The sequence below is a fragment of the Pogona vitticeps genome, chromosome 5, assembly GCF_051106095.1.
Source record: "Pogona vitticeps strain Pit_001003342236 chromosome 5, PviZW2.1, whole genome shotgun sequence".
Classification (NCBI taxonomy): domain Eukaryota; kingdom Metazoa; phylum Chordata; class Lepidosauria; order Squamata; family Agamidae; genus Pogona; species Pogona vitticeps.
Genome location: NC_135787.1, coordinates 177,762,891 through 177,787,534, shown reverse-complemented (window position 1 = coordinate 177,787,534; position 24,644 = coordinate 177,762,891). Strand labels below are relative to the sequence as shown.

The window sequence follows — 24,644 nt, the reverse complement described above, 5'->3', positions numbered from 1 at the left end:
GATGATGGGAGTCACAGATCTAAACATCTGCAGCAGCTCAGGTTGGGGAAAAGCTATATTACGCTTAGGAGAGATTATCTGACATACCTTATATAATGCCTAAAAAGTTGCAGTTCTAAACACTTTATAATGTTCAATTGTAGACATCAATGCTGGCCAAAAGCTTCATTAAAAATTAATAACTGAATTTCTCATTGCAAAATAATTAAAACAGGTGAAAATTACCTAGGCATATACAGGACACGTTCTGCCACAACAAATCCCACCCTGAAGAAGAGGTTGCTAGCTGGTATGAAGGGGAAAACCAGGAACAACAGGCCAACTAAAACTTCTCTGTGTTCCAGTTTCTGCAACAAAATAATAATTAGACACACATGAGTGAGAGGAATGCCAAATTCGGGCAAAATCATATCCCTATAGATTTAGTTCTCAAGCAACAATATCCCACACATTCTATGGACCTAACTATTCAGGTCTTTGTTATTAAAGCACACAAGAAATTTGCCTCCTCATTCTCTGTCTCACTATCAGATATGATCATTCACAAAATCAAACCATTATTGCATTTTGAACCTACATCAGCCTGCACTCCACAATTTGAGAGCAAATATCAAAACAAACACATCAAACCACAGTGTGAAACTAGCTTGTGGACTATAATGGCTGAAATACTGTTGTTTAGCATAGTAAGTAAAAAGTAGAGCAGCCCATTGAATCAATGGAGATTTGGTAAGTTAAATCACAAATCAGTGGGAAATCAATAAGGGCCAATGCTCTGCCATGAACAACTTGCATGTAAAATCCAAATGGCACAGAATTCAATTGTTAGATTTTGTAGGGGAAACTGACAACATGATTTGGACTTAACTCATGTGAGATTTAGCACATGAATGTTTTTTAAATTTCATACTCTGAAGTCATCATCTCGGTCACAGACGTTGTCAGGACAGGTTTGATCTTTCCCCCCAAGCTGGCATATAGAGAGAAGGTTTGGGAGAGTACTGTCCAACCCAAACCAATGTTGTCTTCTACCTTTAGTATCTTAAATTATGATTAAGAGTAGGAAGTAAGATTACTGTAAAATTCTATACCCATGTATAAAATCTGAAATGCCAGGAGCAGACATCCAGTTCGCCTACTGGGCTGGAATATTCTCCACTAAATGCTCAACAAGCACAGCTAATGACCACCTTAACATTAATCCAAAAGATGAAATGTTCCAGCAGCTGCAAGCTTTCTTGGGATTTGTAAAGCCAGTTGATATTGGTCATTTGTTCAGCAATTTCTTATGAACAGCTCTCTCACTCTCTCTCTCTCTTTTTTAATATTCAGGTTCCCCTTCGAGAACTCCATTCCGCCCACAGCAGCAAACATTCTTATTTGACGCCCAATAAAACTAAGTAGATGTGACAACAAATTGCTAAGAGGCTAGAAACCAGAAACTGCACGGTGTTATTTTTATGGCCAATTTCCAGTTTACAGTGGGCAGGAGCATTTTATAGCACTCAGACTGTAGAAAATACTATCTTACTGATCTACAGTGACATGAAAAGACACACACACATACACCCCTTAACTGCACATATATATATATTCAGACATATACAAAAGATGCAAAGCTTACCTGTACCGTATGTACTCTAACCAAATATCAAATCCTATTCTATGGGTATATGAGTAATCCTATACTATGGACTGAATTTTAATTTGGGAAAGCTACATTCCTGCAGTGGGTGGAACAAACAACACAAGGCAGGATCAAAACAGAGTAGGTATGACTAGATATAATTCTTACCAATTTAGGCAATCTCCAACCAAATGTCTGTGCATGTCTACTATAATAAAAAGCTGAACTCATAGGCAATAGCTTCCCAAGTTTGAAACTATTCATTCATCTATTAGTTGTATTTATTATATCCTCTTTGGTGAGCTCAAGACAGCATACATGGCTTTCTTCCTCCCCAGTTCATCCCCACAAAAGCCTCCTTGCATTGGACAGGGTGAGAGCCTGCAACTAGCCCGCGGCTCCCTAGTGTATCTCATGGCCAAGTGGGGACTTGAACCCAAGTTTCCAAAATTGTAGCCAAATTCTCTAACCCTTATGCCACCCAGTTCAGTGGAACAGCTTCTGAGCCCTTAAATACATTCCTATTTCTTATTTCTAAGATGAATGCTGGGCAGATGGGGAAACTATATGGATCAAACTCAGTTCATGGATCTGAGATTTTCTTTTCTTCTCAAAGAACTGAACAAGCTATCATTTACTGCTCAGACATAAGCCTGTTTCAAAATGACTAAATGGTCATGGTATTTCTTGATAAATGAATCCTAGGAGTTGTCACTCATCAAAAGCATTGAGCATTTCCTATAAGGTCCAATGTATGCATGATGGTGTGCAAATAAAAAGCACTTATCCACGCTGCATGACACACTCCCAGCTACTATGCATGTAATTTCAGGATGCCATTGACTTCCTAGACAAAAGACCACTGTGTATTAACACTGCAATCCAATGCAAACATTGCACAAATAAGTGATTCTTACTGTCTGTGCATCTGGTCTGTATGTCTGTTTAATTTATGTCCAAGAAACTAGGATACGGCATAATATTTTACAGTAAAATTAAAAACATAAACAATTAAAAAGCAATTATAAATTAAATCAGTTTTCATAACAATCAAAAACCATTTAAAATCTCACTATTAAAATCATTACAAATGAGCAGTAGTAAAGCACAATACTACCCTAGGAAACCCTTTCCTCTGCTTGCACAAGGTATCTACATATTAATAGCTAATCTGCAGGAAGGGGTCTGGGTATTTGGGAATCTCTAAAGCAGTGGTCCCCAACCTTGGGCCTCCAGATGTTCTTGAACTACAACTCCCAGAAACCTTCTCCATCACCTCTGCTAGCCAAGATTTCTGGGAGTTGAAGTCCAAGAACATCTGGAGGCCCAAGGCTGGGGACTACTGCTCTAAAGGACCAGGCTGGGACCAAGGAATACTGGATTTGTCCCAGGATCTGAAATCCAACATCTCTGTTGTGTAACAACACTCCTGGCATCCCCAGTTTAAAAGATTCTGAGGGCAAGGTTTGTGCTTGACAGATTTGTTCATAATCTATAGTTAACCTTGGTTAGCAATACTGGGGAAGAGTCTTCAGTTTTACCTAGAAGAAAACCACTCCTTGTATCTAACTCAGTGTTCAAACACAAGGGCAGGAATGAAATACTAACAATTAGGAAATCTGCCTATTGTAATCTTTCAACATCCTCTTTGGGGGTATCTACTCAACTGTGCATTTATTAACGAGAACCTAATCTTCACAGCTGGCTGCATGTTTTTCCTTCCTCTTTTCACTCCTAAGAACTCTATGAAGAATTGATTTGATGTTATCAGCCTTAATCCTTACAAATTCTAATTGTATATTTGCTAAACAAAAATGAAGACAATGACATAAGAGAAGTATTTAAACACAAAAATGGAAAGACAAATTGGATCTAGTAAAAAAAAAAACACACACACACACACAACCACACCCACTTCCCCACCACAACCTTTAAGCCTTTTCATTTTAAGAAACGCTACCACTTTAGTATGCACAGAAAAATGACATAGTAAGATGTTCTCCTAAATTGTACATAGGAAACATGAGGGGTAGTTCTTGACAAAGGTACAGAATATATTGTTTTATAAAAGATACAAGAGTGGGCAATAGTCACTGTTATAAATGTCTTCTGGGAGAGAAGAGCTGTTCTACTTCACAAGAATTCTCAATGTATTTAAGACAGGCACAGTGTTGTAGTGCTGTGAGCCCTGAAAAAAAATCAGTGTAACCACTGAGCATGCCCACCCATCAAGAAAAATTTTTGCAGACATTCTGAGGGCCAGAGAGGGACTTGGGAAGTTTTGCCCAAGACTAGACCCTTCTATGAATGCTTATATTTGAAAGACTATGGGGAGATAGGGGAATTTGGAGTGGTTTGGTTCACACGTAGAAGATTCTTATTTTCAGTGCGATCTATTTTATCTTTCACTTGAGCGATTCTTCCGCTTACACTGGAGACTTTATTCTCCCATGAGAAGGGTCCACACAGGTCTTTGGACTGCCGGTTTACTAGGCTTATCCAGTTTACTTTCAAGTGAGTTTATCTGTGATTTACTCAGAGTAAGGAGGCAGCAACAACAGCAGAGGAGATGAAGGTTGAGGACATGGAAGGGAGGTAAACCCCCTTACTCTGTCTTACTCTTGCATCAACCTAGGATGGCATTAGAATTCTGTTGCAACAGTTAGGGAAATATTTTTAAAAGATGATGATGATGATGATGATGATGATGATGATGATGATGATGATGATGATAGAGGAGAGGGTTTCTCCATCGCACATTCCCCCATTCATTTACAGCCTCTCACATGCAAGCAGTTTACATTTGGTGCTGACAGACACAAGCCAACTATGAGCACCAATACCATGATGAAGCTGCAGCCTTCACCAACCTGTCTCCCTTAGCGTGCCGGACTACAAATCTCATCAAACTAACCCACTGTGAGGCTGATTAAGAGTAACAGGTGTTGCAGTTGCACACAAGCTGAAGGCCTTTTCTTTCCAGGTTCTTAAACAGCCTTGAATTATTACTTGGAAACAGAATCACATCATTCCATCATTGCCAATGTCAATGAGTAGTATGTTACTCATTACACAAGCAATCATTGAAATGGTCTGCCAGAATGTCTCCCAAACTAACACAGTTATAATAATGAAAACATGTTACAAGAAAAAAAAAACCCTGTAATGTTTGTTTCATTTCTGTCAAAATATTTAAAAGTAATTACATTGCTATTTGTTAAAGGATAAAGTAGTAATTATATTAATTTTAATGAATTACTACCAAGTTCTCCCCAGCAGCACATAATTTAATTCATCCTCTTGTCTTGTACATGGCCAATAATTGTTTTAACACTTTTACAAACCAAAAGTATTTATTTCGTGTTTTGATAACACTTCAGGAGTAGCAACTAAAGAGTAGAAGATCATTTAAGATCAACCTAGAGCGCCAGCAATTTTGCAATTATGTTGAAGGTAACACTTTGTGTTGACTGTTTTTTCCCTTTTCCCTGAATATGATTGGTCTGGATAATAAATAGGCAAAGCCACATCAATATAGTCTCCTCTTTTAAATGTCTTGAAAGAATGTACTGTATTTCGGGCTTTCACCAGCCGTGAAAGCCTTCGCGAATACAAAAACACACAACTTATGCTAGAAGTGAGGGAAGGATTTATTCCTTTTAGCCATTCGAAGTTTTCTGATTTACTGCTCCCCTTTCCTCAAGCAAATGCTAATCTAACAGACATAGAAAATCTCACTGGGGAAGCACCAAGAACATCAATAGTGACCTTAACAGAGGTGTCAGGAAATCAAACAAGCCCTCAGGAAAGTCAAAGAAGGATTTATTCAAAAATGGATCTTTCATGAAAATGAACACAGTTTTCTGGAGAGTAACATACCAAAATTCAATAAATAGCCAACTTTGCCTTGAAATGCCTTTGATAACAGAGGACAAGAACTGTTTGGAAAGGCAAAAGAAGTGTACAGAGAAGAAGAGAAATATATTTGCAAAGTCTTGCCCATTTTGGCCTCTAAAAGATTACAGAATAGCAAGGAGGTTTTGGCAGCAGCTTATGAGTAAACCATCCACCACAGCAAGCTACACAAATTCTCTAGACACAAAGACTGCAAAGGTAAAAAAACATATGGGCTAGCTTTGCATTTAAAACCTCGTGGTAGCATAGAATAAGCAGGAATCCTTTGCAGGCATGTGACCTGCTGGCAGAAATTATCCTTCTGCCACTCTGCCTGACTTTCACAGTAACTACAGACGAAGAATCATCATCATCAGAGAACTGCAGAGCCGGAAGGGACCCTACAGATCATCAAATCCAGCCCCTGTCAAGGAGGCACAGTGGGGAACCAAACCTCCCAATGTCTAAACCATTGAGCTATCCAACAGTTCAAGATCTCCTCCTAAGATGGGCATAAAAATACAAGTTGGTGGAGAGGATCCATCCACCCACCAGCTCCCCGTGTCTCCATGTACAGTATGGAGAAAGAACTATGTAAAGTCAAGCTAGTAAGGTTTTCCAGGGAGGCAGGCAGGCAATTTTTTTTTTGGTAGGTTAATCATTTTTTGTAGATTTTTTTTCCCAAGACAATTTCAGTCTGCATTTAACAGGTGCAAATTTATGGGTTTGTGACACTTCTAGGTCATTGTTCAAGACAGGTGTTCATTTCCCAGATGTAACACAAACAAATATAAACCAATTTGACAGCAAATGCAACAGCAAAGCAGGGCTCTTCCAGTTAATTCCCAAATGTCTGGAAAAATAAAAATGTTTGCACATGCTTCTGAGATTAGACATGACAACACCTGTGTATGGTTGGGAGATGAGTGTTTGGATGTGGATATAACACCTCTATTCCCATGGGGGAGAACTGCACAGCTGTAGACTGGGCTGAAGCAAACCCCAAAGTAAGTGTTCCCTTGTGTTACTGATGCTGGAAGAATTCATAACTAGAAGCTGGTGGAAATGAGAACAGAGAAAACTTTCACTTCTGATCCATCCTAAATTCAGATTTTTTTTTTAAAAAAATGTCTAGTTAAAAAAGTCAATGATTCTTATCCATCCTATTTATAGCTATTTCTGTTCCTCTCTCAGTTATTAGAGATCCTCCACTCAGCTTCATAGCTGAGTGGAGATATGAATGTAGGTGGCCCAAGTCCCATTCTAACCTAACCTATACTCAAAAAGCTATAATATACTGGCTCTTAAACTTTGGTGACCTTGACTCTGACTACTTCACATCAAGTTAAATTGAAAAAGCTGGAGCTCAGCTGACATGTACAGATTTATGCAGTAACCTGTCAATTTAGAGGTTAAGAAGCTGGTGATGAACTGCTGGATAGCTCAGTGTTATAGGTATCTGGCTGTGGAGCCACAGGCTGGGAGTTCAATTCCCCGCTGTGCCTCCTTGATAGGGGCTGGCCTCGATGATTCATAGGGTCCCTTCCAGCTTCTAGTTCTGCAGTTAAGATTATGATGATTATGATGAGAGCGATAATAATAATGTTAACTTTTGGCCTAAGTCTGCTCCCAAAATCTGTGTTTATTACCCATGTTGACCCGTGCTTTTGAGAGTCGAAGTCCAAAACGCCTGGCAAGTAAAAGGTTAAAAAACACTTGTTCAAATTGACAGAGGGCCTTAATTATTTTTCACAGCTTGTAAAAATCAGGACTTGTGGCTCTCAGAATTCCCCAGCCAGCAAGGTCATGGATTTTATATATTTATAACTCCCCATCCACCCATTTTATACCCATTAACACATACAGACACCTAATGTTTCATTACATACCATGGCTAATATTTTACCTAATTAAATGGTTAAGAACAGATTTTCAAAAAAGGCCATTTTTTGAAAAAAAAATATCTGTTTGCTTTTTATGACTCAAAAAGAAATTACATCTCCTCTGGCAAGATCTACGACCTATATATAGGAAATGAAAGAACTTCTGGGAACAGATTTAATTAGTCTCTCTGTGCTGAACATTTGGAAATGAAACTTGCAATGCCTTCTTCCTTGTTATGAGAATGGATACACCAGAAAGGGATTGAGGGGACACTAAGGAGCAAAAGTCCTGCTCATTCCCTGAAACAAGGAAGCAAACAATACTTGGGTCCTGTTGTTGCCTTCTAGGCCATATTCTTTCCAGTGAAATGCCACATGGCTCCATGCCAAGCGCAAAATAAGACAAACCAGAGAAAGAGGGCTCCCTCTCAAAGCCAGCAGCCCATGTTTCTTGGAAATTATGAATATAGACATATCCAGCAAGCAAAACTAAGTCAAAAACCTTTATAGCTTAAATTCCCATTATCAGCTGTGTGCATGCATTCCAACACTACAATTATCCAAATCACAAGAGTCAACAACAAATTAGTCCCACTCAAAAATGTATTGATAACAAAAGGGTCCACACAGTAGATGTAGTCTGTAATCATATACCACATAATGTTTCTTCTGACTCTGCACACAAGAGCACATGCATATATACAGCCACTGCATCTCTGAAATCTAAGTAACACAGCATACTTGTTTACTGTTTTGCTTGGATTTTTAATCAGTTTTGTTCATTTATTTGCTAACATATAGAACAACCAAACTGCAAAGTCTCTTGATAGCCTGTAACAGTGATGGCAAACCTATGGCACGCGTGCCACAGGTGGCATGCAGAGATATCTCCCTTAACACACAAGCAGAGCACTACATCCCCCCCGCTAGCCCCTGAGTTCATTCCAGTTGAACTATTTAAAATCTTAAAAGACGACGCTGTTAAGGTGCTACACTCAATATGCCAGCAAGTTTGGAAAACTTAGAAGTGGCCAGAGGACTGGAAAAGATCAGTCTACATCCCAATCCCAAAGAGGGGCAGTGCCAAAGAATGCTCCAACTACCATACAATTACAGTGTTGCCTCGCATAACGTTTGCTTCGTTTAACGTTTTTTTCGCTTAACGTTTATTTTTTCAGAGTCAGATTGTGCTTCATATAACGTTTTTCCCTATGGGCGATTTTCGCATAGCGATTTTGGGACCATGCTTCGCTAAACGTTTTTGGTTTTAGGTCCCTTGTTTCGCTTAACGTTTTTTTTGACAGGTCCATTGGTTGCTATGGGCCGAAAACATAAATTCACCATAAATTAAGGAAAAGTCAGATCGAAGCCAAATCAGGTTTGCACATGACTTAGGGGGTCCTCTAACAAACCCAACCATTTAGAACAGTTGCTGAGGCTTCGCTAATGTTTTGTGAATTTTTTCTTCCCCCATAGGAAATAATGGAGCTGTCAGATTTTGACAGCTGTCAAAAGTTGGTGGAAAAAAATTCAGAAAAAATTAATGAAAAGTCAGATCAAAGCCAAATTAACTTTTGCATCCGTTTTAGAGGGTGCAGAAGCTAATCCAAGCATTTAAAACCATTTTTGACCCTTTTATGACACACTTAATTTTGCAAAAATTGACTTCGCAAAGCCATTGAAATGTACTGAGTCAGCTACAATACATTCCAATGGAGGATACATTGTATCGTTTAACGATGTTTCCTATGGGTTTTTTCGCTTAAGGACGCCAATCCGTGCCTATTGGAACGGATTAACCGGTTTCCAATGCATTCCTATGGAAAATGGTGTTTCGCATAAAGTTTTTTTCGCATAAGGTTTTTTTTTTGGAACCAATTAAAAACGTTATGCGAGGCACCACTGTACACTCATTTCACACACTAGCAAGGCTATGCTCAAAATCCTCCAAGGTAGGATTCAGCAGTATGTGGACCGAGAACTCCCAGAAGTACAAGCTGGATTTCGAAGGGGCAGAGGAACTTGAGACCAAATTGCTAACATGCGCTGGATTATGGAGAAAGCCAGAGAGTTCCAGAAAAAAATATCTACTTCTGCTTCATTGACTATGCAAAAGCCTTTGACTGTGTGGATCACAGCAAACTATGGCAAGTCCTTAAAGAAATGGGAGTGCCTGACTGCCTTATCTATCTCCTGAGAAATTTATACGTGAGACAGGAAGCAACAGTTAGAACTGGATATGGAACAATTCATTGGTTCAAAATTGGGAAAGGAGTATGACAAGGCTCTATATTGTCCCCCTGCTTATTTAACATATATGCCGAATACATCATATGAATGGCTGGACTGGAGGAAATCCAAGCCGGAATTAAAATTGGCAGAAGAAATATCAATAAACTTAGATATGCAGATGATACCACTCTGATGGCAGAAAGTGAGGAGGAATTAAGGAACCTTGTAATGAGGGTGAAAGAGGAGAACACAAAAATGGTCTGAAGTTCAACATCAAAAAAACTAAGATCATGGCCACTGGTCCCAACACCTCCTGGCAAATAGAAGGGGAAGATATGAAGGCAGTGACAGATTTTATCTTCTTGGGCTCCATGATTACTGCAGATGGTGACAGCAGCCACGAAATTAAAAGACATCTGCTTCTTGGGAGGAAAGTGATAACGAACCTACACAGCATCTTACAAAGCAGAGACATCATCTTGCCAACAAAAGTCTGAATAGTCAAAGCTATGGTTTTTCCTGTAGTGATGTATGGAAGTGAGAGCTGGACTATAAAGAAGGCTGACCACCGAAGAATTGATGCTTTTGAACTGTGGTGTTGGAGGAGACTCTTGAGAGTCCTCTGGACTGCAAGGAGAACAAACCTATCCATTTTGAAGGAAATTAGTCCTGAGTGCTCACTGAAAGGACAGATCCTGAAGCTGAGGTTCCAATACTTTGGCCATCTCATGAGAAGAGAAGACTCTCTGGAAAAGACTCTGATGTTGGGGATGTGTGAAGGCAAGAGAAGAAGGGGACAACAGAGGACAAGATGGTTGGACAGCGTCATCGAAGCTACCAACTTGAATTTGACCCAACTCCGGGAGGCCGTGGAAGACAGGAGGGCCTGGCATGCTGTGATCCATGGGGTCACAAAGGGTCAGACACGACTTAACGACTAAAAGAACAGCAAAAATCTGCTTCCAAGACTTATGATTTTTCCCCTATGCCAGTGTAAATTAGCCTCAGGATTCTAGCCATAGTGAATAACATGTCACATGCATCCTCAACTAGAAACAGCAAGCAAGAAAGATATGCAGAAGCAAATTCTCATGTGTACAACTAATAAAAGATTTTATGCAGGTACGTGTGAGTTTGGCAAGTTGTTTTAAAACCTTTTTGTACAACACCGAAAGAAATGGGTTCCATTCCACAGCCAGCCTGCTTGTCAGATTTCTTCCAATCAGCTGGTCAGCAGGACAGTGTTTTAACGACGAATCAACTAATATTTGTCAATTCATCAATAAAATTTGGTGCTTCATCACTTTGTCCATTTGCCAACTTTGACTAACGACGAATCCCAACAAAGCACAACTTTTTCGATTTGTCCCCATCTCTAATCTCTATGTATGAGGCATTGTTGATTTGAGACAGTTGGTTCCTTGAGGACTATGAGCAAAAAAGACTGACCTCATACTTTTTTTTTTGTTCCATACTTACAGAGCTTCTTCGCTCTTTTCCTATATATATGAAACTAATTTTAAAGCGTTTTCTAAAAATTGCATTTTTGTGTAAGAGGAAGGGTGTACATCTGTTCAAGGCCTGAAAACAAGAGACACTGATTAAGAGAGATGAAGAAATGTTTTGTTCTCTTTGACTGAACCGTCTGTTTTGTTTCGGATCAACCAGTTGTTCAAGGTAGCACAACCATCCTTAGACATCGTTGGTATGCAGAGTAAGAAATGAAACATATATTTTTATATTTGCGGGACAGAACTGCTGACTGACTGCTTTAAAACCAAAAAGCAACTCTAAGAACAATCACTGCCTTTGTTTTCAGAGCAGATGCCTGCAATATTTCTATCTACTAGTCAAATTACTCTACCTGCCTTGCCTCTTTAGAACATTACAAAACAGTGCGCGTGCACACACACACACACACACACACACACACACACACACACACACACACACACACATACAGAGGGAGGGAGAGAGAGGGAGGGAGGGAGGAAGAAAAGATACAGTAATTATGCTAGGATAAGCAAGCCTCACCAAGGGTTGGGCAAAGCTTAAAATGGCCTTTCCCTTCTCACTACCCTTAGTCAGATGTCCATCTTAGGGTATTGTTGCTATGCACTGTTACACTGTTTCTGACTTCTGCTGATTTTGATTTAATGTCCTTAAAATGACCTATCATTAAGAGACCTGCTTGGTTTGCAAACTGGGAGCTCTTTAATTGAGTCAAATTATCTCATGGTATGTATTCCTTTTTTCCTACTCCATTCTACTCTTCTAACATTACTGTCTTCTCCAGTGAGTCTTGTCTTCTCGGGTTATGTCCAAAGTACAACTGTTTCCTGTTTAGTCATTTAAGCTTCTAAGGAAAGTTGGCTTGATTTGACTTAGGACCCATCATTGATCTTTCTCACGGCCCATGGTATCTCTCTCTCTCTCTATCTCTCTGTGTGTGTGTGTGTGTGTGTGTGTGTGTGTAAAGCACTCCTCCACCACCTCCATATTTTGAAATGATTTATTTTTCCTCCCTTATCAGCCTTCTCTATTGTCCTCATCTATATATAGCAATCACCAGGAATACTACAGTATGGATGATCTTGGCTCTGGCCTCCAGAAATACACTTTAACACTGAAAGACCTTTTCTCCTCCCTTCACAGCTGCTGCCTTCTGATTTTTTTTCACTGCAATCTGCCTGTTTGGATTGATGACTGAAATGAAACAAAGGGTCTTAGGTACAGACAGATTAATGCCAGTGAGGCATTCCCTCCACCATGGGGATCTTGAGTCAAAAAAAGTTTTTTTTGGGGGGAAGCAGATTCTTTTTAAATGGCCCTGGAAATATATTAGCAGCCAGTACAGCCAGGTAGATGAAGTGTTATACAATCAGTTTTTCTGGCACTTATCATCAGCCTGGTTTCTGCGTTCTTCATTATCTGCTTCTTCTGAAGCATTTTCAAAAGCACCAGCATGCACTGCACTCTGCAGTAATCTGAGATTATCACAGCAAAATGTAGATCAACGAAGCTGGTTTATCTCCTATACAGGGATGTAAACTGAGGCACCTCAATCTACCCTGTTCTTCTGGGTGATAGACACAGATACACACACACACCGCATCTTGTGAAGTCCAACCCATTTGTTTAAATGAAACTAAAACTTTGCTCCTCTATACATATAAAACTTTATGGTTCCTTTAAATTTAACTGGATAACCCATATTCCTTAAACTCCTTAAATGTGACAATCTTTTCTGATGTAATCAGGACTTCTCTTTTAAGACTGCTAACCAAGTGAATCATTCACAGTGGTCTAAACATACTTCTCTAATAACAACCATATTATAAAGCAACTCTGTATCTCTGTTAACTGTGGGTATTGAATCAGTTATGCTGGTTGCAAATGAGAAGAAACCACACAGAATTTGGCCCAGATGGAAAGTTACTAGTCTAAGGGAGGCTCCAGCCATTTTCACACCATGGCTGAAAACTGCTGGAAGCAAAAGGGTTATGATGGGTAAATTGAAAACGAAGGTTAGAAAAGTGTTTTGTTTTATTTTTCCTTTCAACCATACCTCTTGGAACCTCCTAGGTAGTTTTTGGGACCTCTACATCACTCTTAAAATAACACAGAATGGTTTGGACCAAGTACTGCTTTCTGCCAGGATGAATTTTTCTCCCCAACCAAGCCCAGCATAGACTATGCAAAAAGAAAAACAAAAGTATTTTTCTTGGGTTCTCTTCAGAAACATTGCTTTCACTCTTTTCAGCTGGACTCACTAAGCTAATAACATGTTTAGTAAAATGAGATGAAATTTCCATTCTGCCCATTAGGCAAAGGATTTGGCTACCGAGGGCCCAACTGTCATCTGAAGACACTGTCGTTTAACTAATGAACTCAAATACCAGAATAAGGACAGTCTCAAGATATACAAGGTTCCATGTGGTCAATACGCAACGCAAAGACATGCTTTAACATGGATTAAGAGCTTGGTTACCTTGAATGCTACTATGCAATGGAGCCCAAGGAGCAGCATCACCACTGCCAAGAGAATGGTAGCAAAATTCCTCACATCCCAGATCGATTCAACCAAAGGGATGCTCCCCACCTGCCAGTCATAGCAGAGAGTAATTGGAGCCAGCAGAAGCCAGGCGTTGAAGGCCAGGAGGTAGGAATAGGTTAGAAACCTGCAAAAGGAAACAGGAAGTTCAAAAGCTGGTACCTTGCTCAAGAGGCTGGTGGGGTTCACCTGCCTAGAGCATTTTAAGCATCCTATAGAGCTTGAGAAAGGTTCCTTTATGGACTATAACTCCCAATGGCCTTCTTCATTGGGTGATTCTGAGAGTCATGGTCCAAAAAGGTCACTTTTCTAAGCTTTGGCCATCTGCTGTCTGCTTGCCTGACTACCCATACCTTAACATGGTCAACAAAAGGCTTGACCATGAAACAATGCAGAAAAGGGCAGGTGAAAGAGTGTACCCCTGCCTAAGCTCACTGCAGGGAAAGCAAATTACAGATGTAACAAATGAAAATAAAAGTTGAGACTAGCAGTTTAACTCAGGCCATGACAAGATTTTCCCAGATCTTGGAAAGGTTACCCTTCTGGACCACACTAAGCAATGCTGCCTGGGTATTATACTTCAAAAAAAAATTTTTTCTGAGCTCAGAACCTCAACCTGAAAGGCAACTTAGAAGAGGTCCTAGGGAGGCAGACTGCACAGCAACTGGCCCTACAATTACTCTTGAGAGCTACATACATAGCCAGAGGAAACAATAAGTGCTCAGCGACCCCCTCCCCTCCCTATGTCTACATGAACAACTTCATGGATTTGCCCAACACTTTTATACAGCTTAAAGTTTCTACAGAAAAGATACCCAACAGCAAACAACAGGAACACCAACCAAGTGGCTTGAAATTGCTCTGTTCTCTGTTGGCACTCCTCCTATTCCTTTCCAACTCTCTGCCAAAGGCCATGCTTTGTTTTCTCAAAGCCTAAAACACTTACTGCATGCTGGGCATAGCTAGCTGATTCTCGTCTAGGCTCATCACAACAGAAAATCACTTGGCTGTTTTGCTTGTTGTCAAAAGCTTGAAAGCTCTCATTAGATTTGCATGGTTTAGAAGGCATTCATGGTAAGGCCAAAGAGAGTGCTTATTGATTCGCTGCAAGCCCCTTTGTAAAGGCACAGATTCCATCTGCGACAGCTTTTAAGACACTAACAATCTGCAGTGCCTTCCTTGCTTTAATTGCCATGAGTAATCGTTTCTCGTTTGTGTATACCCACAAAAAGCTAGGAGTGGTTATTACAGCAGGCACTAAACTTAGAACCAAAGAATTGAAAGAGTTTTTTTAAAAAACAAAACACATAATCAGTAGAATTATATGGTGCTTTTTATCGACGGCTGTCAAAGAGCTCTGTAAAAGCTGCTCGAAACACACCTTTGGCTAAATGCTCTACATCTTATTTAACACAGGCAGTAAGGTATACTAGTTATTTATATGAAGTATACCTTCAGTGGCACCTTTTTGCATGTACAATAGTTCCCCAAAACCACAGAGGGAGAAAAGTAGAAAGCCAGCATGTTATTTGGAGACAAGCAACAAGAAGTGGGAAAAATGGGGCTTGGGAATTTTATTTCTTGGACTACAACTCTCAGAATCCCCTATGGCAGAGGTCCCCAACCCCTGGTCCATGGCCCAGTGCCGGTCCATGGCTTGAGCCGGACTGGGCCGCAGAGACAGACCTCCCGCCCCACCCCCCCGCACGCACTCACCCCCGCACAGCCTGTTTGCGCATGCATGCCCGCGCAAGCATCACGCTGCCATTTTTGCATGCGCGCCTGCACGAGTGCCATGCTGCTGTTTGCACATGTGCACACGCTCATTCATGCAAGTGCATGAGCGTGGGGTTGCCCCACTTTCCCTGCCGGTCCGCGGGGGGAAAAAGGTTGGGGACCCCTGCCCTATGGAATAGATAGTGGGAACTGTGGTCCAAAATAACATTTCCAAGTTCTGGAAAGCAAGATCCATTCTGTGATCACCAGCAAATCTACAGGTTATTGGGAGTCTTTTTCATCAGTGGCTACCTCATTAGGGTAAGCAAGAGATGCCAACAAATGAATGCCGGAACCTCTGCATGTGGCTATGCTTGCTGACTAATCTACATCCCCTTTGGAGTATTCTCATAATATTTTGAATTAGCACCTAGGTTTACAGAGCTTGAAAGCAACTTCTGTGCGCTACAATTCCCAAAAGCATGTCTAGTGTATTTGGGAGGCTTCTCAGAACGGTAGTCTTAAAACACTGGCTAGAATCCAGTAACAGAATTTACACTATATAGGGCTGATGACATCTGCAGTCAAGTTTCACTGCTAGAGTTTGGCCACTAACTTTTCCAAGCTGTGCTCATCTCACAAGATTACTTCCATATGTCAAAATATTAGGGCAGTTTAGGTACTCTATTGCTTCTTTGGGGTCACTGCAAGAATGCCCCTAAATGCCCCTGAAGTTGAAAAAGAAGGTTTTGATCAGAAGCAATCAGCAGTGACATCATTCCTGTTCTGCAGGGGGAACCTCAACCAATACGATTGTGGCCAATAGTTAGGGTGAGACTACACTTTGCTGCAATTTGATTCCCAGTCTGTATTATATTTTAAATCACAATCAATGCTAACACAGGAGCTACAGATTGATTTGGGAGTTCACTGTTCATATTGGACGCAATGCAAGTCACATTCTAACCCACTGCCCCTATTCTTTCCTTCTTTCCTCTGGTCGCACCTCCACCACTATGGTTCACTGTGAAGCTGCTTTCTCATTTAAAGCTTGACATTACTACAATTCTCAAAAACTTTTCCATAGAAAAATAGTTACTTCACAGTCCAAGAGTACAGAACATCGAAAGTTTGAACAGTAATTTTGCAAAATACATCATAATTCACACATCAGAATGACTCCATAACAGCGAAACCACCTTCCCCTTCCTATCTATTACTCTTTTTCCTTACTTTCAAGTAACACATGGAGGATTTAGCTCATCTCTGGTCACACCTTATTATGCCAACAGTATAAAACCAAATGTGAACAGAGATGATGTAATTCCTGCATATGTTAACTGAAAGTAAGGGAAAAGAGTATTGGATGGAAAGAGGAAGATTATTTCAATGGCACATTCAGACCTGTCAGTTAAGCAATTAACACCACTAGGTTTTTGCTTCACAATAAAAGGGCCTTCCCACACAATCTGGCAGGATTCAGAACTAGCATCTGAACCTCCACATTAAAATCATGGTGCTTTTGCATGTTCCCTGCCCCTGGCCTGAACATTGCACACCACCTACAAACACATACACTGGGTCTTTACAAGAATGTATCATAACTAATTGCATGAGTAGCACCCCATTCAAATTGTTCTGGCCTGAAAAAGTAGAAGCTCCTGCAAAAGCTTTGGGAGCAAAACGGGTTGAATTGATTTGGACCACCCTTTGTGTCATGCAGTCATTAAAAAAAAAAACTTCAGATTCATCCATTTTATAACCGGGGGCAAATCCCATTGTATCTGACCATATAGTCGCACTCTTACATGTTAAACCTATATATGATTATCTAGGAGCAAATACCATTAATTTAACAAAATTAGCTTAGCCCCATGCAAGTCAAACAGTCAAACAAATGCAGCCCAAGTGTAAGGCAACTTTACCACAAACTTGACAAGTGGGTTCCTGCCCTAAGCTATATGGTCTACAATTATTACCTATGTTTGCAAGATTTTAAGAAAAAGAATTTAGGCAGCAGATGCTGCTGTGACATAAAAGATGCTCTCATGCAGTTAGTCTATCGCTTTCAAACTAATTATAAATACTGCTTGTGCAACCAGATTTTTCTCAAGAAAATAAAATAACCAGTCTCCTGGAACACAGCTTTGATGAAAAGTGGCAGCTTGGATATAAACACTAGGGACTTGCTTTTGAACTGTACATTGAGTTGTTTGCTTGCTTTAATCCATAGTTTATGCAGCTGCTCTCTAGCCATTTAATACATCTAATAATTGTTTCAATGTGCCATATTTCTTCCTATAAACATCTTCCGTCTGAGCAACTTGATACCAAACAGCAATCGTTGGAATGGTCAAAGAGTGGTTTACTTTTTAAAAAAAAAATATTCTGAATGCACTGTTGTAAAAAGATGCATTTCTTTATTTCTAATGTGTGGGGAAAGTGTTCATATGTAATTGAGTGCCAGGAAAGTTGCATATTTAGTGCCACATGAGAATTTTCTATCACCTTCAAACTTAGGACATGAATCTTGGAAAGAGAACCAGCCATTCATGTCTTAGGAAGAACACTAGCCCAACCTTCTCTCCAGCTCCTCTCAAAGGCTAGATGTCACCACAGCTATTTCGGCTTTGGATACAGCAGTTCTATAGGTGACACTGTGTTGCAGTCAAACCAGTCTCTTCCAGTCTCTTTAGCCAACATGTTCATCCCCTTCTTTGGAATAACGCCAAGGACACTCTTTTGCAGTGGCTGCGTACACCCACTAACAATAATCCATGACGTCTGGCCTTTTTAAAACACAACACAAATGAACAAGAAGCTCATGGATCCAGTCCCCTGATACTTCCCTTCATGCAAGCAAATAAACTGAGCAGGGTCACTTAATATCCCATCCAAGTAGGGAATTATGGATCATTCTGTCCAATCAAGCCTGACTTGTAAAGCAGCTTTAAATTCAGTTTGTTGTTGGCTTACCATTCCTCCTTTATTTAAGTGCAAAGGACCATAAACTTGGTTTTGGACTGGCTTGCGAACTCTTCACCATGCTGGCTGAGGGTTTATGGGTGTTATAGTCCAAAAAAAGGAGAAACTTTTCAAACCTCTGGATCTCCCATGAGATTAGAGGTGTTAAATATAACCAAAGCAATATGGGGAAAAAAAACTCATGGAGAACCAGACAATAGGGTCACTAGACCTACAGTTATTCTTGTGAACAGTACACACAGGCAGAGAAAACAGCATGGGCTGAGCTAACTATCCCATTGTTCATGTTTAAATGAACACTACACCAGTTTGCAAACTGAATAAATTTCTCCTTGATTTAAACTGAAGTTACAAATATTGGCGCAAGTGGTAATGTTTTACAGACAGTTGCATTTTCTTCCTTTAACCACTCTGCCTCTCTACTATTATATCCAGCATCAAACCTTGGAAACTCTCTTTTTTCTTTTCTTTTCTTGCTTTCTTTCTTTTTTAAATGTAAACTATATCTCCCAGAATCCTCCACCAGCACATTTGATCACAAAGATTATGGGAACTGTACTCTATATACATATATAGTTTATACAAATGTAGATAGAAATGCACACTTTCAAGCAGATGTTTAAAAACAGCCATTGCAAAGCAATGCAGAAACAGAACATCACAGACGTGAATTAATACACAGTTAATTCATGTGGACTGGATACATGATTGACCCGCATGGACTGGACGGGAATCCTCCCTACTTTGTGTAAAAGCTCTGCTATTGCAAGGCCACTTTCTGCTTGCTCCCATGCATCCCAGCCGGAAAGAAATCAGATACTGTTGAGATATACAGGCACACACACACACACTCTCTCCAAAGAAGCTGTTATGGTTATCTTGAAAAGATTCAGCTGACAAAAAGACAAGTACACCAAGCGCTGCAGAGACTGGAAAGGATTTGCTCCATGGATGGATTCTCTGATAGAAGTGCCTCCGAGTAAACAAACCAATACAGCTGAGATGCAGAGCCCATAAATAACAGCACCTGGTTATAATTGCAGCCCCATATGTTTTACAACATTATTATGAAGTGCCTTGTCAAGCACATTTGATTTAGAGCTGTGAAAAAGATGGAAAGAACCTCAAGCCGAAATAGCTTCAGCTGTAAATGATGAAGTGAAAAATGGTTACTTGTAATGAACAGCATTATTAATATCCTCCCAGCATTTAGGAAGTGTTAAAATTCAGCTGATTTTTGAGAATAGACACACAGGGTTTTTTTGGGGGGGGGGAATGAATGGGCTATACAGACCCTGCCCCAATGTTGTTCATTTCCACCCCATCCTCTTACGTGATCCCTGAGAACATTTGCTTTTTCTTTTCTACAGCTCCACCCCACCCCACCCCACCCATTTAATCTTGTCTGTCTGTCAGCTTTCTCTTCAGGTGGTTTCTACAAATACTCCTTCATTTTTTTTACCCTGATTGTCTTAGGCATAAACCTTGGAGTCTCAAAGCATTACGTACATCAAGCCACAGACTCAAAGCCATTATTAAAAACTCCCAGGGCGACACGATCTCACCAAAAACAATGGATTCCTATTCCATTCTACGGATTAGTTGAGCAACATTCAGTGAAGAGAGGACAACCTGTGAAAAGCTTTCACAGATGGGATATTGAAAATGTGACAGTCATTCTGCATTATTCACTAGCTCAGGCTGCACTCCCCCAGCCTTTCAGAGAAGTTGCTTAATTTAAATGAGCACACAGTAGGACTACAAATTTCCTTTGTACCGAAGCATCCTGAGAATATTTGGCAAGATCAGTTGCGGTATTAACCCAAGTTTTTAATGGGATAGTGATTATCTTTGGACTGCAGGTGACTTTCTGAAGCGGTAGGAGTTCATACTCCTGGAAATGAATCTTCAGCTCCTTTGTTGTTTAGTTGTTAAGTCGTGTCCGACTCTTTGTGACCCCATGGACTAGAGCACACCAGGCCCTCCTGTCTTCCACTGCCTCCCAGAGTTGCGTCAAATTCATCAGTGTAGCTTCGATGACACTGTCCGACCATATCATCCACTGTCGTCCCCTTCTCCTCTTGCCCTCACACTTTCCCAACATCACGGTCTTTTCCAGGGAGTCTTCTCTTCTCATGAGATGTTCAAAGTATTGGAGCCTCAGCTTCAGGATCTGTCCTTCCAGTGAGCACTCAGGGTTGATTTCCTTCAGAATTCATAGGCTTGTTCTCCGTGCAGTCCAGAGGACTCTCAAGAGTCTTCTCCAGCACCACAATTCAAAAGCATCAATTCTTCGGTGGTCAGCCTTCTTTATGGTCCAGCTCTCACTTCCATTCATCACTACAGGAAAAACGATAGCGCTGACTATGTGGACTTTTGTTGGCAAGGTGATGTCTCTGCTTTTTAAAATGCTGTCAAGGTTTGTCATCACTTTCCTCCCAAGAAGCAGGCGTCTTTTAATTTTGTGGCTGCTGTCTCCATCTGCAGTGATCATGGAGCCCAAGAAAGTAAAATCTGTCACTGCCTCCATATCTTCCCCTTCTATTTGCCAGGAGATGATGGGACCAGTGGCCATGACCTCAGTCTTTTTGATGTTGAGTTTCAGAACATTTTTGTGCTCTCCTCTTTCACCCTCATTAAGAGGTTCTTTAATTCCTCCTCACTTTCTGCCATCAAAGTGATATCATCTGCACATCTGAGGTTGTTGATATTTCTTCGGCTATCTTAATTCCGGCTTGGGATTCCTCCAGTCCTGTCTTTCACATGATGTACTCTGCATAGAAGTTAAATACGCAGGGAGACAATATACGGCCTTGACATACCCCTTTCCCAATTTTGAACCAATCAGTTGTTCCATATCCAGTTCTAACTGTTGTTTCCTGTCCCACATATAGATTTCTCAGGAGATAGATAAGGTGGTCAGGCTCCCATTTCTTCTAAGGACTTGCCATAGTTTGCTGTGGTCCACACAGTCAAAGGCTTTTGCATAGTCAATGAAGCAGAAGTAGATGTTTTTCTGGAACTCTCTGGCTTTCTCCATAATCCAGCGCATGTTAGCAATTTGGTCTCTAGTTCCTCTGCCCCTTTGAAACCCAGCTTGTACTTCTGGGATTTCTCGGTCCACATCCTGCTGAAGCCTACCTTGGAGGATTTTGAGCATAACCTTGCTAGTGTGGGAAATGAGTGCAATTGTCCGGTAGTTGGAGCATTCTTTGGCACTGCCCTTCTTTGGGATTGGGATGTAGACTGATCTTTTCCAGTCCTCTGGCCACTGTTGAGTTTTCCAAACTTGCTGGCATATTGAATGTAGCACCTTAACAGCATCATCTTTTAAGATTTTAAATAGTTCAACTGGAATGCCATCACCTCCACTGGCCTTGTTGTTAGCCAGGCTTTCTAAGGCCTATTTGACTTCACTCTCCAGGCTGTCTGGCTCAAGGTCAGCAACCACACTATCTGGGTTCCCGGGATATCCAAATCTTTCTGATATAATTCCTCTGTGTATTCTTGCCACCTCTTTTTGATGTCTTCTGCTTCTGTGAGATCCCTACCATTTTTGTCCTTTATCATGTCCATCTTTGCACAAAATGTTCCTTTAATATTTCCAGTGTTCTTGAACAGATCTCTGGTTTTTACCTTTTTATTATTTTCCTCTATTTCTTTGCACTGTTCGTTTAAGAAGGCTCTCTTGTCTTTTCTTGCTATTCTTTAGAAGTCTGCATTCAATTTCAGTAACTTTCCTTATCTCCCTTGCATTTTGTTTCCCTTCTCTGCTATTTGTTGGACAACCACTTTGCATTCATTTTCTTTGGGATGGTTTTTGTTGCTGCCTCCTGTACTGTGTTACAAGCCTCCATCCATAGTTCTTCAGGCATTCTGTCCACCAAATCTAGTTCCTTAAATCTGTTCTTCACTTCCACTGTGTATTCATAATGGATTTGGTTTATACAGTGGTGCCTTGCTTAGCAAGCGCTCCATTTTGCGACGAAATTGCTTTGCGACACATTGTTTGCGATCGCAAAATGATGTTCCCTATGGGGCAATTTCCCTTTGCAATGATTGGTTCCCTGCTTCGGGAACTGAGCATCTTACAGCGACGATTTTAAAACAGCTGATCAGTGGTTTCAAAATGGCCACCGGGTAAACAAAATGGCCGCCTGCTGTTTTCTGGGACGGATTCCTCGCTCTACAGCCACAGAAAATGGCCGCGCTATGGAGGATCTTCGCTGAACGGTGAGTTTTAAGCCCATAGGAACACATTAATCAGGTTTTAATACGTTTCTATGGGCTTTTTAATATTGCATTGCGACATTTTCGTTCAACAGCGATTTTTGCGGAACGAATTAACGTCGCAATGCAAGGCACCACTGTATTACTGTATACCTGACTAGCCCAGTGGTTTTTCCTAATTTCTTCAGTTTAAGCTTGAGTTTTGCTATAAGAAACTGATGATAAGATCCACAATCAACTCCAGGTTTTGTTTTTGCTGACTGTATAGAGCTTCTCCATCTTTGGCTGCAGAGAACATAATCAATTTGATTTCAATATTGCCCATCTAGTGGTGTCCATGTGTAGAGTTGCCTCTTGTGTTGTTGGAAAAGAGTGTTTGTGATGACCAGCTTGTTCTCTTCACAAAACTCTATTAGCCTTTGCCCTGCTTCGTTTTGAACTCCAGGGCCAAACTTCCCTGTTGTTCCTTTTATTTCTTGACTACTTACTTTAACATTCCAATCCTCTATAATGAGAAGAATATCTTTCTTTGGTGTCAGTTCTAGAAGATGTTGTAAGTCTTCATAGAATTGGTCAATTTCAGCCTCTTCAGTATCTGTAGTTGATGTATAAACTTGGATTACTGTGATGTGGAAAGGTCTGCCTTGGATTTGTATTGAAATCATTCTATCGTTTTTGAGATTATATCCCAGTACAGCTTTTCCCACTCTTTTTTTGACTATGAGGGCTACTCCATTTCTTCTACAGAATTCTTGCCCACAATAGTAGATATGATAATCGTCTGAATTGAATTCGCCCATTCCCATCCATTTTAGTTCACTGACACCCAGGATGTCAATGTTTATTCTTGCTATCTCCTGTTTGACCACCTCCAGCTTCCCAAGGTTCATAGATTTTATATTCCAGGTTCCTATGCAGTATTTTTCTTTGCAGCATTGGACTTTCCTTTCACTTCCAGGCACGTCCACAGCTGAGCATCCTTTTGGCTTTGGCCCAACCACTTCATTAGCTCTGGAGCAACTTGTACTTATCCTCCACTCTTCCTCAGTAGCTTGTTGGACGCCTTCCAACCTGAGGGGCTCATCTTCCGGCATCATATCTTTTAGCCCTCTGTTTCTGTTCATGGGGTTTTCTTGGCAAAGATACTGGCATGGCTTGCCAGTTCCTCCATCTTGGGTGTCCCTGCACAGCATAGCTCATAGCTTCTCTGAATTACTCAAGCCCCTTCGCCATGACAAGGCAGCAATCCATGAAGGGGATTCAGCTCCTTAGCTTAACAATTTAGGGCAACTTCTGGAAAAAATGAGTGTGCCTCAACACTTGATTGTCTTGATGCCTAATTTGTATTACGAACAGGAAGCCACCAGATAAGGAGAGACAGAATGGTTTCCTTATAGGCAAAGGGTGTATTTTATCCCCTTACCTGTTCAGTTTGTATAATATGGAAAGCCAGACTAGATTCAGATGAAGGAGGAGTGAAGATTGTTGGAAGAAACATAAAAAATATGGAACCATCTTGCTAGCAGAAAGCAGCAATGACTTTTAGTGAAAGTGAAAGAAGAAAGTGCCAAAGCCGACTTCAGTTGAATATTAAGAAGACAAAAATCATGACTACAGAAGAACTATACTGTAAAACCTTAATGTCAATAATGAAGAAATTAAAATACTGAAATATGTTGTATACCTTGATTCAATCATCAGTCCAAATGGAAACTGCAGTCAAGAAATCAGAAAAAGCTTGAGACTCAGAAGAGACCAACAAGTGCAAGGATATGTCACTAGGAACAAAGACCAAGATAACTGACACTCTTGTATTTCTGATCAACATGTATGCATGTGAAAGCAGGACAGTAAAGAAAGGTAACAGGGAAAAATTGGTTCATTTGAAAGACAAACAAATGAGTGCTAGAGCAAATCAAATCTGAACTATCTCTGGACGCAAAAATGATGAAACTGAGGGTCTCCAACTTTGGTAACATATTGAAAAAGCAAGATTCTCTGGAAAAGATAATAAAGCTGAAAA

The 24,644-nt window shown here is 40.5% G+C and overlaps 1 protein-coding gene across 4 annotated transcripts in view; it reads right to left on the bottom strand.

Annotated features, from left to right (window-relative positions):
* The window catches only part of TMTC1 (transmembrane O-mannosyltransferase targeting cadherins 1), a 210,272-nt gene that overhangs the window by 99,383 nt on the left and 86,245 nt on the right, over positions 1-24,644 (bottom strand). For all 4 annotated transcript variants that reach the window (XM_078376280.1, XM_072999904.2, XM_078376279.1 and 1 more), the window contains 2 exons: positions 13,628-13,817; positions 226-347 (listed from right to left, as the gene is read on the bottom strand). In XM_078376280.1, coding sequence (XP_078232406.1) covers positions 226-347; positions 13,628-13,817 — 312 coding nt within the window. The remainder of the gene's footprint in view (positions 1-225; positions 348-13,627; positions 13,818-24,644) is intronic.